This window comes from Kwoniella shandongensis, chromosome 7 (assembly GCF_008629635.2).
Source record: "Kwoniella shandongensis chromosome 7, complete sequence".
Classification (NCBI taxonomy): domain Eukaryota; kingdom Fungi; phylum Basidiomycota; class Tremellomycetes; order Tremellales; family Cryptococcaceae; genus Kwoniella; species Kwoniella shandongensis.
In genome coordinates this window covers 300530-317738 of record NC_089293.1, presented here as the reverse complement: position 1 = coordinate 317738, position 17209 = coordinate 300530, and the positions used below count along the sequence as shown (strand labels likewise).

At 48.3% G+C, this 17209-nt stretch overlaps 4 protein-coding genes across 4 annotated transcripts; 1 reads left to right on the top strand and 3 right to left on the bottom strand.

Annotated features, from left to right (window-relative positions):
- Positions 1–160: 160 nt before the first annotated feature.
- On the bottom strand, positions 161–1924 carry CI109_103991 (uncharacterized protein; the record flags this gene model as incomplete). Its single annotated transcript, XM_032005279.1, has 9 exons — positions 161–259; positions 364–499; positions 600–681; positions 763–990; positions 1062–1266; positions 1393–1466; positions 1592–1711; positions 1777–1830; positions 1897–1924. The coding sequence occupies 9 exons, from the start codon at positions 1922–1924 to the stop codon at positions 161–163; spliced, it is 1026 nt and encodes a 341-aa protein (XP_031860513.1).
- A 373-nt stretch (positions 1925–2297) lies between these two features.
- CI109_103990 (uncharacterized protein) lies at positions 2298–3232 on the bottom strand (the record flags this gene model as incomplete). Its single annotated transcript, XM_032005280.1, has 7 exons — positions 2298–2333; positions 2401–2565; positions 2694–2817; positions 2883–2989; positions 3044–3067; positions 3123–3159; positions 3213–3232. The coding sequence occupies 7 exons, from the start codon at positions 3230–3232 to the stop codon at positions 2298–2300; spliced, it is 513 nt and encodes a 170-aa protein (XP_031860514.1).
- A 333-nt stretch (positions 3233–3565) lies between these two features.
- On the top strand, positions 3566–5738 carry CI109_103989 (cytosolic Fe-S cluster assembly factor NAR1; the record flags this gene model as incomplete). Its single annotated transcript, XM_032005281.1, has 5 exons — positions 3566–3586; positions 3638–3727; positions 3799–3932; positions 3986–4504; positions 4559–5738. 5 exons carry the CDS (start codon positions 3566–3568, stop codon positions 5736–5738), a joined length of 1944 nt encoding a protein of 647 aa, XP_031860515.1.
- A 7891-nt stretch (positions 5739–13629) lies between these two features.
- On the bottom strand, positions 13630–16980 carry CI109_103988 (uncharacterized protein; the record flags this gene model as incomplete). The annotated part of the gene is made up of 3 exons (XM_032005282.1): positions 13630–15676; positions 15729–15865; positions 15964–16980. 3 exons carry the CDS (start codon positions 16978–16980, stop codon positions 13630–13632), a joined length of 3201 nt encoding a protein of 1066 aa, XP_031860516.1.
- Positions 16981–17209: the final 229 nt, after the last annotated feature.

Here is a 17209-nt window from a genome sequence, read left to right as displayed (position 1 = left end):
ATCTGTTGTGGAGAGTGAAAGATAGAAGCCGAACGGACAACTTGATTATTGCAAGCACCTGTGCATGATATACGCGAGATTTGGCCTATATTGTACATATTCGTACAAGCTGATTGCGAAGAGATCTCAGATCGTGTCATTTCGGCTAATAGCAGCACGTCTACTTCTTCTTCTTGGCCGGTTCTTTCTCCTTCCCTTCTTTAGGCTTGAAGAAGCTCGTCAATTTCGCCATGTTATTTGTGTTCACTTTCTTCAGTGCCTAACAGAGTCCAATAACAATCAGTGAGGGAACTTATTAACGTAGATTGAGCAATCCTGACGGCGGGGCTGAGTCGTGGCGGGATATCGAAAGAGCAGACTCACCTCTACGCCTCGTGATGCGGGAGCGGCCTTTCTCTTAACTCCCTTTGCTTCTTTACCACTTCCCGTTGAAGGTTGTTGCGATGCGGCCATCGATGCGGCAGTACGGTTGGCCAAGTATGTGTTTAGGGTTGTAAAGCTGGATCAAGAGCATTTCATCAGTTCTGCTCAACGTGTCTCTTTCGAATGAGACCGAGGGAGGAGCTGTTGATTGATCGGACATCATCTCTAACACTCACTCGTATGATTCGACCAGCTTCGGAAGCACAGCGGGAGGTAACCATTGAGCCAGGTGTTCACATCCCGCTTTCAACCGGGCCACTAAGGACAGAGACGAATTAGCAACCATCCCAATACCCACAATTCTCGATGTAGGTCAGAAAATGGCACACGCCCACTCACATCGTAACAGCTCTTTATCCGCCTCAGCATCCAGTAGTCCATCCCTCCCCAGCCCTCTAACGAGATGATCGAATTTCTCAAACTCTTCTTCTCTCGCGAAATATTCTACCTTTTTCTTCAAGTGATTGATTATGAGTGGGAGAGAAGGTCGATAGTAGCGTTGTTTTGAAGAGGACTGCGACTCAGACTGTGATTCAGTCGGCGGAGAGGGTGGAGCCATGGGAACAACTACGGTGTGACATGGAGAGTTAATTTCAGTCTTGGTAGGAAATGGGATGAGAACATAGCCTAAAACACACCTTTCTTCTCGCAACAAGCTTTGAACACCTTTCTCACACTCTTTGTCTCCAACAACGTCGACAGATCCTCATTGAATCTTTCATAAGATGACGGAGTTTTGGACGAAGAGGCAACGAACGGCGGTGAGAGGGAGAACTGGGATGAAGTTGATACCGCTGAGATGAGGTCGGAGAGAGGTTGGAAGGGTGGTGGTGAGGCGCCGTTCTGTGCAAACGTAACGTTAGCTCGAGTAGACGACATTTCCAACAAAGATTCGGTTTCGCGTAGCCCAATCTCAACGTGTGCGCTGAGGCAGTAGGACAGAAGAGTAAAGTCTGGGAATGAACTGACAGGTATCAAGGCTAGTATCAGAGGAATGACCAAGAACAGCGGATCGATAGGATAATGTATCAAGATACTGCCAGCTATCCCAGCAACATACGATAATTGGTCAGCTTGGTCCGTTCTCGCACAGATTGCAGAAGCCGTCGAAGCTGAGTAGGCGGTAGGTCGATGAGTGGAGAGGGAGAAGGAAGGATAGCGGACATACCATCAATGCCTGATTCGCCTATGAACCATGTCCGGCGATGTGAGCCGTTTATCTTTACCACTTCGAGGACACTCTCGATTCCTGTTGATGTAGTGTACGGCAGATATAGCTGTGCTTGACCTGGCAAGGAAAGTATAGTCAGTCCTCTCGTTGCGAACCTGATTCCGGGCACCCGCGAAACTAACCTGTTCGAGGATGAGGCAAACGGAGGTATCGGTTCGATTTTGAAAGGTCCACGTCTGAACGTCCCATGTCAGCTATGTATCTCTTCACAAATGCTGCAACGTTGACCATGTCTTGCTTACCATCTTTCACTATTGATATGTAGTCCATCTTGATTGCTTGTCTATGCAGATTAATCTGTGGTGTGGAGTCAAGATACAACGCGAAGATGAGAGCTGTTCACTGTCCAAAAGTAATGTCCCTCACGTGGCGCGACGCGTTGAGGGCGAAGTCAAGCGCGTTGGCTAAATCGGGGTCTAGTATTGCCTCAGATACAATTCTTCTTTCTATCCTCATTCAACGTTATGCATGCTTGGTCGAACCCACTTGATGAGCATGGAATGGCTCATTTATACATATGTGATTTCTCTCCCTACTCGATCATAACAACATCGCTCGTCTACAACACGTCACATGCACTTGCTACACCTGAACTACGACTGTCCGTTCCTACCGCTACTTTGCCGATCCTGCTCTCTGTCATTTACTCAACCCAAGCTCCATACTGCTTGTGCCAGTCCTGATGAATACGATCAGCTACCATACTTGCTATCGCTTGATACGAGCACTGCCAGCGCACCACTCACCTCGATTCCCTTGCCAGGGCCATAATCCTGGTAGGCTTTCGCTCCTTGCGGAACTGGGATATAGTCGGGACACGAATCGCGTTTGATAGCGACAAGAGTGGTGGATTCGGGAATAGCAGGTAGAGGGTTTGGAGAGTCAATGGTCGATGCGAACGGGTAGATCCACTACAGCACATATCCCACCATTAGCTGAACTCGATTTAATCTCTTGGAAAGCGCACAACAACGAAGCAGCATTGGGTAAAGCAGCACATAAGAGCGCATTTCGGAGCCGGGAGATAGGCTATACTCACATCAGGCCACTCATCGTGGTAGTTCCAAAGCATACTACTGCACTCGGTGCAGAAGCTTCGTTTGGAAGTACCCTCCTCGGTAGGCTTATCGTCCTTGTCATAGGCCAAAGCGGCGATGTATACCCTAGAAACGATTTAATGGTTATCATCGAAGTTGGATGCAGTCCATGACAATGTTTGGCCACCTACTTGATCTTGTCCTTGCCTCGGATGATATTGAGCGTCTTGGTGTTTCCCATGATATTGACACTGCCCATATATCCACCTGCTTTGCGACAGATGGAGCATTGGCACAACTAATCATCGCTAAGATCAGTATCATTTCCATCTAGCAGTCATGTATCACTCACTTGATATGGCACTGGAGTGTTGGACTGTAGCAAGTTGACAATTAGCGGACATACCACGAAGTGAGGGACGGGGACTGACCTCGACGGTGTATTTGACCGCTTTGCAGTGGCAGGAACTGCTCTTTTGTCAGCTTGCCAACGGTATCGGACCTCTCAGTATGAGGCTCACCCTTCGAGCAGGACTGGCATGGCGATGATAGTAGTGTTGTGTGAGGAGCGGAAAGAGGATGGTATGGCACTTGCTCTTGGCCATAAATAGTCTGTCCCGGTCATCCTCCACTCCACCCATTCTTCGGATATGCACGACGTAATCGATTGAACAGTGACGTGGTATTGATATCCTTATGGATGGTTGATAAGTGTGGTCCCGATCGGGGATGACTCCGAGTGGCAAATGCGAGACGAGTAGGATTCACTTGATTTCAATCAATGTGAATTACCGGAAAGTCGAGTATTATAAACCAGTTGCATTTTGGACTTAATCTGCTTCTTGTCTATTGTCCAACATAGATACGCGACACGATGGCATTCTCAGGAGCTTTGGTGAGTATGCTACCAAAAGCTTTAGGACTAGCTCGCTGACACTGGCAATAGACGATCACCGACCTCGACGACTTCTTGACCCCCTCACAAGCGTGCATCATCCCGGTGAGAGGGGCAAAGACAACAGAGGATCAAGGACCTGTACGTGTAAACTGGTAGACTAACGAAGTTACCCTTGGTCTATTAGTGCTCATCCTGTTTCTGTTCCGCAGACGGAGATCCACATCGACGATAACAACAACTATTATGAGGTGTCGATGTATCCAGCTGCTGATGCCGGACCGTCAAATGCGAAGAAGGCGCTGGAGAAGGCAGAGATCAACCTCAACGATTGTCTAGCTTGCAGGTATGTGACACGAACCTGTCCAAGTCTTCTCATACTGATAATTCCATGAATAGCGGCTGCATCACATCCACCGAATCACTCCTCATCACCATGCAGTCCCATCTCGAGGTCCTCGAATTCATCAAAACAAACCCTACCAATCTGGACCCCGATGCACCATGTCACAAACCCCGACTTCCTATACTTTCTATCTCACCGCAGACCCTCGCCTCGCTCTCAGCCGCTTATTCCTCAGCTACTTCACGTCCTACTATCCCCCTTCTTATCCTTCTTCGTCGATTACGCGCATTTCTCAGTCAGCCAGAGAAGGGAGGATGGAGAGTCTGGGATACGACTTTTGCGAGACACCTGAGTTTGAAGGAGACGGTCGTGGAGTATCACGAGAGGAAAGATAAAAAGGAGAAGGGCAAGGCGGTGGAATTACCGATGCTGGCAAGTGCTTGTCCGGGTTGGGTGTGTTACGCAGAGAAGGCTCAGGGGGATCTCTTACCGCTCTTGAGTGCAGCTAGGAGTAGTCAGGGTATAATTGGAGCATTGGCAAAGCAGTGGTATGGTCATAAAACGAGTCACAGGTGAGTTCGGTGTCTAACGGGGGTCTGGTGGTTAGCTGACGAAAACATCACTAGACCCGACGAGGTCTATCATGTCACAGCTATGCCGTGCTACGACAAGAAACTCGAGGCATCTAGATCAGACTTCTACTCTGCCCTCTACTCCACTCGTGATGTCGATTGCGTCTTGACTACCGGAGAGCTCGACTTACTCTTGCAAGACCTTGGGTTCAACCCGTATCTTTCAGTGCCTGGCGAAGACATACCCTCTTCCCCATCCTTGGATGGCTCACCATTCCCAGAACTGCTCAATCACGAAGGATCTAGCTCTGGCTCTTACCTGGCCACACTCATACGAAATGTTCAGACTTCTCATTCAAACCCAACAAGGATCACCACCCGCGAGATCCGAGCTTCAACCGATAACGTCGAATATCTCATCCATGACACAATCACGGGCGAAGTGATATTCAAAGGTGCCAAAGTGTACGGTTTCCGGAATCTTCAAAATCTCGTGCGAAAGGTTGCGAAGGAGACAGGGATAGGTCGAGCGGGTCGCAGTGGAGCTGGAGCTGGAAAGCTATCTTTAGCCGTAGCTGCGCGACGAAGAAAAGCACGAACGGCCGGCGGGATTGCCACGCCTACGACGGACGGCTCAGATGCGGAGAGTATCGCTTCGCTGAGTCTGCAAAGTGGCGATGATAGGAAACTTGATTTCGTGGAGGTCATGGCTTGTCCAGGAGGATGCGTGAACGGAGGAGGTCAGATGAAACCCGTCACTCCGGCTCAAGTCGTAAAGGACTCTGATGCTATGGAAGTTGACGAAGAGGGTTATCAACGACCTTTACCCGATGACGGTACCGCCCCGACCTCAACTGCGAAGGACGGATCAGCTGCCGTTGAAGGGACCGACGAGGGTATGCGATGGTCAACCAAAGAATGGGTTGCGAAAGTGGAAGAAATCTATTGGACCGGTCTACCAACTCCACCGCCTTCACCACCACTCACAGCGTCAAACCTAGACTCGTCGACATTCTCAGCTGAATCGAAGGTGAACGGGAACGGTCAAGGCCGTGGCATTAGCAGGGATACCGATAGGTTGTATACGTCTGATGAGTTGGCAGAGGAGATTGTCCACGAAGTGTGTGGAGATGACTCGGCAAAGAGGTGGGAATTCTTGAGGACCAGATTTAGGAAGGTCGAGAGCGATATTTTGGCCCAAGGAGGAGTGACGCACGAGGCGGTTGTATGGTAGTATCCTTGAGTGGTAGCTCGTACGACCACTAGTCGATTACTGTTGCACTGCTCTATGGCATTGATTGCATATTCCTCCATATTCTACAATACCCTCTTCACCATAGCATAGTTGTCTAAACAATTTCATGTCCTCAAATCCCTTTAATCAATACTACGCGCGATCCCAATCCAGGGCAGAGGAACACTAGAGACACTTGTATCGATGCCAACGATCACCTCCATCACTTCTGATCCTTGCTCTTTCGTGCCTCGCGTGTCGCCTGTAGTAGTATCATCAGACGTGTAGCTCGAGTGATTATCACTGAATATGAGGTTACTTTGACGTGTGGTACACGAGTCGGAGTGTGAGGTAGGCTATCAAATGTTGACTTACCTCGGTTCTCTTCTTCCTTTTTTCCGGGCTGTAAGTCGCACGCTGTCGCTCTCTGCCTGCAGTACAGAATAGCGCAGGGTCAAAATCTCTTTCAGTGATGTTGAAGAGCAGTGTGCAGACCAGTTTGTAGGCCCAGTGGCTCGAGGGCGCAGCATGTGCTGCACCTCAATAGAAATGGTCCACTCACGTAACCACTTCTCTCGGTCTTTTTTGATGCTTTTTGGCATCTTGGTCACTTGAAGTTCGCTCCACTGGTCCTTGAATCTTTCCTGATATTTACCGCTTTGGCCCCACTGCAGCATCATCAAGCCATCAGCAACTGTAACACCATCTGGTTTGAGACAGTATTAGCAGGCTTTGTTTGCCTTTGAGGAGTAGCACCAGAGCTTATGGTAGGTATCTTGTTGGTGTCATGGGCCATGTCACAGATGGGAATGGAGCTTACCGAAAATTCACGCCACCACTCTTCTGGGTGTGTTCCCAAGTGACTTTCATACTCAAATCTTTCCTTTCTTTTCTGCCGATAAGAACTCTCAGTGGGCTATGTACATCAGTCAAGGTGTCAGTAGTCACTCATTTTACTTCCCAGGGTGCAAGAACTCAAACAAGATATGATGTGTTGTCTGTGAATACTTGTGTGGGGAACAAACTGAATCTGCCATCATCGGGTTGGGCCAACGAACCAGCAGTGGCAGCATATGTCCATTCATCCACAGCTGATTGAGGCTTTCTTGTCTCAGAATCCTAAAAGTGAATGGACATCAAATCAAAGCCAGGCACAAGTAGAAGGAATCACCAGAAAGGGTCACTGTGTGACATTTGGCTCACCGCTGGAGGCCTCAGAGCGAAGCCATTGTTGTCGGAGGAGCCGGCACTGCTGTACTGTTGGGAGGTCATGTTTGATGAGTGCTCAGATACTTGATTATGTGACTGTGTAGCTGATATATGTATGTAAGTATGTATGTATGTGAGGATATGGTTGACTGTGTGCTGGAAAGGATTGTTCTTGGAATAAAGAGCCTAACATACTATTCCTTGAAGCATTATTGGGCCGTCAAGCTGTAGCTCACCAGCCTTTCATACAAAGGATGTTGGATGTGTTATTGGCATCCTTTGCTCCAGACCTCAATCTGGGCTCCATGAGACCACTGACATCATCTATTGCCTGTGTTGGGGTGAAGAGTCATTGACACCTCAGAGTCAGTACCAACCCACAGCTCCTTTCAATGACCTCATCAAGTCTGACCACTGCATGTCAGATTACGTGACCTGCCTGAGCTCAACCCACTTGTCATACTCTTGCTGTTACGTGTCATACTCATAGGACAATGTTCAATGCACCCATTCATTTCTTGGTCTAATGTGATGAGTCAACAAAGTAGTGGAATGTTGCTCAACATAGATGGACGGACAGACAGATGGATGGTAGTCACTATGAGAGAAATCACAAAGACATTATGGAGGTCACAATGAGGTAACAAGGAGTCATACTGAGGTCATAGGTAGGTCACAATGAGGTCATAAACAAGCGATCATGAAATCACAATGAAGACACAATGAAGTCACCATGAAGTCACACTGATGTGAAGGGACAGTGAAGTCATAGGGATGCCACAGTATGTCACAGTAGACATATGCTGTCACAGTGATGTCATAATGATGTCACAGTGAAGTCAATGAAGTCACAGTGAAGTCAATGAAGTCACCATGAAGTCAATGAAGTCACCAGGACAACACCATGCCGACACAATGAAGTCACACAAATATGAAGTCACAGTGAAGTCATAGCGATGTCACAGTGATGTCATATTGATGTCACAGTGATGTCATATTGATCTCACAGTGAGGTCATCATGATGTCACAGTGAAGTCATAATGATGTCACTGTGACCTGCTGAATGGACAGCTTGATGTGAAACGTTTCAGACTGTCCTCACTTTATACCTATTAGCACAACGGGAGCACATACAATGATCTTCCTTTGCTTATACACTTTGCCCTAGCACTCTCTGATTCCGCGGTCTGTATCATCTGTGTGTCAAAAAAGGTATAAAGCCTTCCCTACCTAATCATTAACATTCTAGTTTTCCACTTCAACATCAATCCCCAATAAGCACCCACAGCCCAAGTACTCTCACTGTCAACTCACATACTCTCGCTTCATTATATTCATTCAGCAACAATGTCAGAGTATCACAACAGAAACACGGGCAAAAGAATCACACGCACTGACTTGTGCTTTGAGAAAGTTGCCGTTGAGGTTGATGCCTATCCTTTTTTCCAAGGTTCTGAGACCAGAGCTTCATCCCTACGTATTTACAGCATACGTGCTGCTCCCAGCACCCAAAACACTGCACAGCAACAGTCACTGGAGCGATTGAATCAAGTCCTCGGTTATAAAGAGGTTTCTCTGGACATGAACCAAGATGGCGAAGCAACCTTCAGCTACCTTGCCCCCAAAGTTGCCTCGCAGGTGGGAGTAGACTACAACCCCAAAGACCTCAAGATCACTTGCGATACTGAGTTGACCACTTCCATCGTGTACAACCGGCCAAGCACCCTCGGATTTACAAAAGGTAACGGCACCATCTCATATGTGGAACCAATCTGGTCAGCGGGCTTGTATCGAAACCAAGTGTCATGAATCCCGTAGAGATGGAACTCAGATTGGCCATCTCCGTCTTTTTGTCTTTGTGTTTCTTTTTTCTGTCTGTTCTGCAACTCTTGCTTAATAAACTTTGTTGTGCATGGCCAACTTTCTACTATTCTTTTCATTTTTCTCATATTCTATATTCAGCAATTTGTCAGCTTTCACCTAGTCATTAGCCTAGTCATGAACAGCTCTTGAGGCAGTATGATTTAAGCAAGAAAGGTATAGGCAAATCTCTCTTCCTAAGATTTTGTCCTCAGCTATAAATGGAACTTGAGTTGCACTACCAGCATAGTGAACTCAAGATTCATAAATTCATATATGTTTAGGTTTTGAGAATATGTTCTGTTGCATGGCAAAGCTGAGACTGATTGATGACCACAAAGTTAATGGCCAAAGTGGCTGAATCCATGTATAACAATTGAGAATCATGGGAGATTGTCATGAACACCAAAGTGGCAAAACCTAGATTTGCCACCCATGTCCGACTTTACTTTCTTTCTGATTATTCAGCAACTCTTGCTTAGTGATCTTTCCCGTTCCTAGTAATCTTTCTCGTATCTTTGTCAGCTTTCTTCTACCTTAGTCAGCGCTTAGTCAGTGTCATGACGGTCACTGCCACATACATCACGTGACCTACAAGATCCCGATGCACTTGCTGCTCTACTCGCTATTCTCTTCGAACTTGTAGAACTTCATTCAACGAACCCATCTATTCTTTAGTCTAATTCGACCAACTCGCCGAGTTGTAGAATACCCCTCCACGTAGATGGACAGATGGATGGATGGATGTATGGATGGATGGATGGATGGATAGATATATAGGAGAATGGCTATTCTCATCCTTGCACTCGTTTCCTTAGTGATTTCCCAATCGAAAGTCATACACCATACCTTCACTAACACTCTCGACAATATCACTTAGCCTTCAGTCAGTCCAAGGCCACAACGCTAGTCCTGAGGTTGTTCTCTTCTGATTCTCGTCGTTTTTGTCATTCTCGCTGAGTATCTTGTCCATCTCGTCATTATAGTTGACGCCTTTGGCCAATATCACTCAACATTGTCTCCTGTCATGAATGACAACTACCAAGACCAACATTCTTGGGTATATATAGCCAGAATCGGGAGTTCCAGCAGAATCCCGATTATCGTGACCTTTTATAGTGCGATGCGATGCTCGGATAGCGTAGTTGGCCACTGGCTAGGCAATGCGTTATTACACTCAACATGTATTTTTTCACAGGCCCTCCAGTTGATTCTGGTTGTGACTTCAGAGACATCTATGGCATTTAAACTCCAACATCAAGTAAAAGATCATCAGTGCATGGTTGTCATCAGGTGTACCCAGCACAGTCAAGATTCATTGTTCAGGAAGGTGAAGTGTGAGGAACTTATCAAGCTATGATTACACAAAAACGTAGCACAATTGGAACAGAGGTAGCTCACAGAGCAATGCCTTTTCTCACAGTCTGGGTGGCATTTGCTTCAATGGGTGCATAGATACTATGTGGGAAAATATCGAGGGTTTTCAGAAGGTTCATTCTATATTTGCCCCAAATGTTTCGGTTCAGCAGGTGACCAACTGGGTAGAATCAAAATTAGAAGGTGACCCACCACATATGTGTCTGGCACATCTGGCCATGCATATTCTGGTACCAGACAGCTGGCTAGATCTGGGCTCATTGTCCCAGAATTCTGGATGCATGCAGGGTCAGTATGCTAACAGTACATGTCTTTTATAACTCACAGTGTCTGGCCCGATTGGTGCCACTGTCTGGAAACATGCCAGTGTTGTGTGGGTGAGCGCATGTTTCAGTATGTGGATAAGTCTGTGCATACTGAGCAGAAAGCAGCATGCTTTCATGGTCGGCCTGGGATCCAGAGGGATTCTGGAAGCAGAAAGGGGATTAGCAGAGCACCAACACATGAAGCGGTTGACATTGCCTGAACTCCAGGTGACCCCACCTGGCGGAAAGCAGGGCTGACTAGAAGTTTATCAAGAATGATGTGCCTCAGGGACATTTAATCATTATGAAGGATTACACATCACCACCACACAACTCAGAGTTTCAATTGACAGGACTTGGACACAATCTCATGATGAAAATGTCATATAACTTACTGGTGCAATCTGAGCAGTTCCCCACTGAGTTCCAGACTTGGCAGGCCGACTTGGATAGCTTTGTCCCAAGCTGCTGACAGGCTCCTGGTCTGCTGTCGGCTGAGATTGTTCTACAGAAGAGCACAGTCCGTCCCATTAGCAACCAGGCATGAGAATGAGACCACAAGATTGGACTTTGGTGACTTGCTATATACCTATACCTGCCTCATCCTACCTGATCCAAAACGGAACACTGTAACTTACTTGGGAGTAGCCTTCTTTGATGCCTGTTTGGGTTGATTGAACCATCTTGACCCGAATGAGTGGTCAAAGTTCTTGAGGCGTCCTATCATGTATTGATGTAAGTGAGTGACTGAGGCCACATCATGGACTATGCGAGGTTAATGGGCAGTGAGACCTGGAGTAAGGCGCCCAACCTCATCCACATTAAAGTGACAATGAGACTTACCACATCAGCTGTAAATGCTTTCTCTTGGGATTTGGCATTGCTCGTTCGCCATTTAGAATTCCGCCAAGTAGCACAACGTCTTTCACGATGTGCATCATCTGCATGAGCCTTGTCTGCCGTTGATTCATCGATAATGCCATCGGCCTGACAAAACGTGTCACTGTTAGTCATATAGGCAAAAACCTTGCCAGGCAGATGAGCAAGGTAGCATGTGAAAAGTGAGTGAGGCTCACCAACAGATCGGAAATAGATTTTCCTGGATATGCCTCCCTCAACTCATCGCCAATCATTTGTCGGCCACGGGTTTTTTGCGGACCTTGCACAATGTAACATGGGGTACATCAACATGCAAGCATACGACCAATGACATGAAAACGTTTTCTAATACCTCCTTGACTTGAACAGCTTCATGAGATATTACAACTTACCTCTTTGGTCCCGCACTTGTTTTTTCTGGGATGAGATTGTCTTGTTCACATCATTGGAGGTGTCCTACAGAATAGACCAGTGAGATGCTCAGAGCTACATGGACACTACCCCGGCATGAAGCAACTATGCACAGAGAAGCTGCTACAATGTCGCACAGCTTACCTGCACTGGAATCCAAACACCTGTACTGGCCTCTTGATACTGTCCCAGGACGACTTCAGGAAGGTCAACAGGAGGGTCACAGCTGACAGAGGACTGAGAGGCAGTGGATATGCACATCAATAAGCAACAGTGGTCTGTGGTCAGCAGTGTTTAGGGACTGGTAACAGCTGTGGCAAGTGTTTGACCTACTTGGGTGGTGGGTGTCATGCCAGGGGTTTCATAAGATGGATAACCTGCTGGAGCGGTGTGCAATGAAGAACAATCTGATGGGAGGTAAGTTTGTTGAGGATAAAATGATGGAGCATGGGATGGTGCAGGATCGGATGGTGGAGGACAGGATGATGAGGGATAAAGTGATGAATCATAAGACAATGGAGCATCAGAAGCTGGTGGACAGGATGATGATGAAGGATAGTATCTGTTGGGATCCATGGTAAACTAGGAAGGTTGATTGTGTGATTGATGGTAATAGCTTTGCAATGTGCGATATGAAATGTGTGTTGAAAATGGGAAGAAAGATTGAGCTTGGAAGAGAAGTATAAGCATTGTGATTTAAAGGCTTTATAACATCCAGCACTGCCATTTGTGAGCACTAGCTATTTTCAAGACAAGCAGGGTAGTGAAAGGGAAGGCTATGACATCATTGAAACCTTTGCATTGTGACATCATTGATATTATACACATATGACATCACTGAAACTGTTCAGGGTGCGAGTGTTCTGGTGTAAAGGGATGACATGACATCACTGACAACTACCCTCTCTGGCAGGTCAAAACATCCATAAATGTCAAACATATGACAATTTTACAATGATGTAACTGACATCATTGAGAGCCAGAGGCATCACTCTATCATGGAGAGCAGTGCCAAAGCATTCTCATATTGCTTTATGTTGACATCGTCAAGAGCGAGACACGGGAACGAGACAAGGGAATGAGAGGGTGAATGCATTTACCTGGCCAAAAGGGGACACCTTACCTTGGAATGCTCATTGTACATTCAGCAATGGCTTTGTCTATATTTGGTTCATTTTGACACCTTGTCTCACAAGTGTTTCAGTCCCTCCTTGAATGGCAGCAAACATTGTTACATAACTGTCATCATTGATAGCCTCATACGTCATGATGTGACAATATGACGTCATTGGCGGCCTTTTCACATGTTTGACTTCATCAACACCTTCTTGACATCATATGACATCACTTGAACAGGACTCGAGACTATTGATACTATGTCACACACCGAACAGCACCATCGTATGTGATGCCATTTGACATATATTGTAGGGTGATGTGCTCTTTGGAGGCCAGAACACACAACAGTCTGACAAAATGCACCATTCATAACCGTATCCAACAGTTTGAAGGTCACTGTCATTGTGGACTTCATCCACATCAATAGCGAGGCGACAATATTGGTATTGTTTCATATAATCTACACCCTTCAGGTCATTGACACTACAAATTCCTTTTTCTACCTTGAGCGTATTTATGCGACAGACAAACGATCGCACAAGCGATGAGGCCGCCATATTTCTCCCCCTATATTGACCAAGGAAAGTAGTGTCACCGACTAATCTTGTCCAATATCATAGACTTGACCTACACATCATTGTATCGCAATGCAGTTACAAATATCACACAAAAGTCCATAGCATGTCCGTATGATGATGCATCTCATTTTGGGCACTCCACTCTAGATGTCTTACAGACTATCGAAAAATGACAGATCCTGTGCTGACAATCCCCCTTTCCCTGCGCCGTTACTACTAGCCAATCCCTGACTGCTACCGCTCAGTTGAACAGACATACTTGGCGGACTGGATAACATCGATGATGGTGTAGAGGTGTTCGATCTTGGCGCTGGAGCAGGTGCTAGCGCATTACCGAAAATAGAAGACGAGCTCGTTCCCGGTCCTCCATAATTGATTCCCATGCCCATAGTCGGTGCTACAGTCGACTTCGTCTCGGGAGTACCAGCTATCGCCGATGAATCGTTTGTATTTGCGTCCCCAAGCAGATCGTTCTTCGTTCTCGAGCTAGGTCGACCAGGTGGTGGTGGAGATAAGAATGGGAAGCCTGCTGAAGCGGTCGGAGCAATTCCGGCTTTGGGTGGAGGCTCAAGTATTGGTGCGACAGGACTTGCTGGTGCAGGCCATCGTTTACCCTTCGAAGCTGAAGCGCCTGACAATAAATTGATAGTTGGAGAGTGGTCCAATGATCCTGGTCTACTATGATTGACAGGCGTGGAAATGTTTGCTCCAGGAAAGGGCTTGTGCGACGTTCCCCCGACAGAACGCAAAGGCGTCTGTATTTGTGAGGAGTGCGAGCCGGATAGGACAGCGGGAGTCGGCTTTGACTCGAATGCTGAAAAGTCGCCAAAGTCGTCGAAAGTCGCTGTGCTCGGTTGTTGAGGGGTACCAAAGTCATCGAAGTCGTCGCCAAAGTCGTTGATCTTTGGAGTAGTTGGAGTCGCTCTGGACGGACCGCTTGAGAACGATAGTGGTGTTGACATCACTGCGGGCTGAGAATGTGGAGGTGGGGAGAGCGAAACGGACGGTGTACCCGACCGAGAAGGTACAAGTGGAGCGGCGATGGTTGGAGTAGAAGGTGCCGGCAAGGTTGGAGGGGGTTTGCTTGTTGTCGGTGTCGGAGCGGACGGAGCAAGCGAGAGGAAGTCGTCCCACGCTGAAGATGGCGACGACACTGAAACGGGTGATTGTACTGTTGTTGAAACAACCGATTGTGTTGAAGGTCCGGCAAAGTCAAGCCCACCTAGCAAATCGAAGTCCGTTGGAGCAGGAGCTTTCATTCTCGCCACAAACTTCCCACTCGATGTTCTTGATCCCATTGGCGCCGATCCTCTCGGCGGGGGTGCTAGCGGTTTCGGTAGAGGAGCGGGCTTTGCATTGAGCAGACTTTCCAAACTTGCGATTTGTTCCGTCCTGCCCGGCTCAAGAGCCAATAGATCTCCAACCCCCTTCTCCGGAGGTGGTTGAGACATTGATGGGACCTCAGACAAGAACGAGAAATCGTCGGCGGAGAGTTCCAGGTCTTTGGCATCGTCGGCATCTTGATATTCATTCGGGGTAGCTGAGGATTTCCGTGACAGACGACCAAAGAATCTTGACACAGCAGAAGGAGCAGGAGCTCCTGCGGCAGCTAGATTTGAGGGACCCGGAGCGGGAGACGCTTGTACCGATGAACCATTAGGAGTGAAACGACCCGCATCATCGTGTGTAATGGTTGGCGATAATGATGGCGGCGCAGGTGAAGGAGGACGTGGTGAGATGCCAGAGATGGACGCCGCACGAGATGGCGCCAGCGAAGGAGGTTTGACGTCGCTGGACGTTCGTTCCAATGCCGGCGAAGTCATGACGGACTTGACCTCCAACACGCCACCCCCAGAAGTTGTCAACTGTCTCTCAGGTTGCGGTCGCTTTCCCCAGAACGACCAACGACTCTTTCCTCCTTCTTCCATTGGCGACGACTCTTGTAAGGGGGCGTCCGGTTCTCCTAATCTTGACCGCGTTGTCCAGGATGGTTCAGAGGTTGATGAAGAAGCGATACCAAGTGTGTCTGTCCGTCGAGGTCGTCGATTTGCGGCTGCTGTGAGGAACGATGTGGAAGGAGCGGGGTTTGGCCGTTGAAGAGCATAGACGAACCGTTCATGGGTGACAAGCGATGAGATGACAGGAGGGTACGTGTTGATATCGGATGGTATGGTCGACAAAGACCGCAATCGCTCGACACTGCGACAAACGTCAGCTTCTGCCCCACTTAAGACCGGATGCATCAGCTCACGCATCGTCCAGGACAGTCTTGATCGTTTTCTCTATCTCAATCTCCTCGGCGCCAGTTGTCTTCTCCAATTCTACCTGGATGATACTGCTCGCCAACTCCGTCCAGCCCTTTGCCAAAGCGTCAATTCTCTCTTGGGGCTATGAATATATCAAGTTAGCTCATACATCATGTATGCCTTCTCCGTGCTTTGCATATATTCCTCGTAGGGGTACTCCAAAGATGAACAATTACTCACTGCTAACTGCTGCTTGAGCCGTATTCTTCTCTGCGCTTCTTCCCACTCGTCGTCCTCTTTGGCTTTCGCAGCTGCACTCCCTCCGACTAGTACCGGTACTGCCGGTCTACTCCCACCCCAACCATCACCGTCGACTTCTTCAACGGGATCCGCATCGCGCGCAGCACTAATCGAGCCAAATGACGTATCTCCCGCACCTCCCCATTCGTCCTCCGCAGACGCTCCCCAACCTCCGCCACCACCAGGTCTCTCAATAGTCTCGCTCTCCTCTACCAACCCACCACCCCATGAATCATCTCGAGGCAGCGTACTTGGTCCTCCTCCACCCCTCCCTCCCCAAGGATCACCAGACCCCGTTGCGACTTCTGAGAACCCTCCGAAATCGTCTCCGAACGAAGGTGATTTCGGTAAATTCGTCACATGGTGCGAGCTGGATTCACCAAACCCTTCAGACATCTCGTCATGTATTGATCGTGCCGGTGAAGCATAGGCAGAGTGGACGGACCGTGTCGGTGAAGTGATAGACTGGAGAGGTGGTGGCGTGAAGGCGTTGACATCGGGAGTCGGTGTGTGGGGCAGAGATATCTCTGCAGGATTGGCGATAGTAGGAGTGGAAGGGAGCGATATGTGTGATTCAGGCGGAGTGTTGAGTGTCCACACTGCTTCGTGTTTTGAGTCGGGTCCTCTAGGACCAGAAGGAGGAGGTGAAGCTACTCTTGGAGGTGGAACGCTCTCCTCACCTCCCCAAGTATTGGTGTGGGACTCGCCCCAACCACCTCCCAACGCTTCCTTCTCAGTCTCCGACACATTATGAGAGGGAACAGCTATCTCGTCTTTGATTGGAGCAGATTGTTCGATATCGTGATCGCTACTCGGTCCAGGTGTCGTTACACCCCATGGATCACCGACGTCGAATCCGCTCGGAGGGGGAGTTGCGCTAGCTCGTTCTGGACTGGGTATGGAGGACGTCGGCTTCGCAGGAGTCGACCACGAGGGGGCGGCCCATGGATCGTCCATCTTACGGAGGCGTGAGGAGTATGGCAACAGGTCTAGGACACAGCGGGGAAGATGAATGATGTTATAAGTGTGAGAGTGCAAGTGATCGTCTTGAAGTGGACGGACGCGGGGAAGTTGTCGGTTGTGGTTGTATCGCGCTGCCACGTGGTGGAGGCTGCGAAGGGAGATCCGCGAGATGAGACTGCTGTTGTGACGAACGGCGAGGATAGGATGCATAACTCACCCTCCT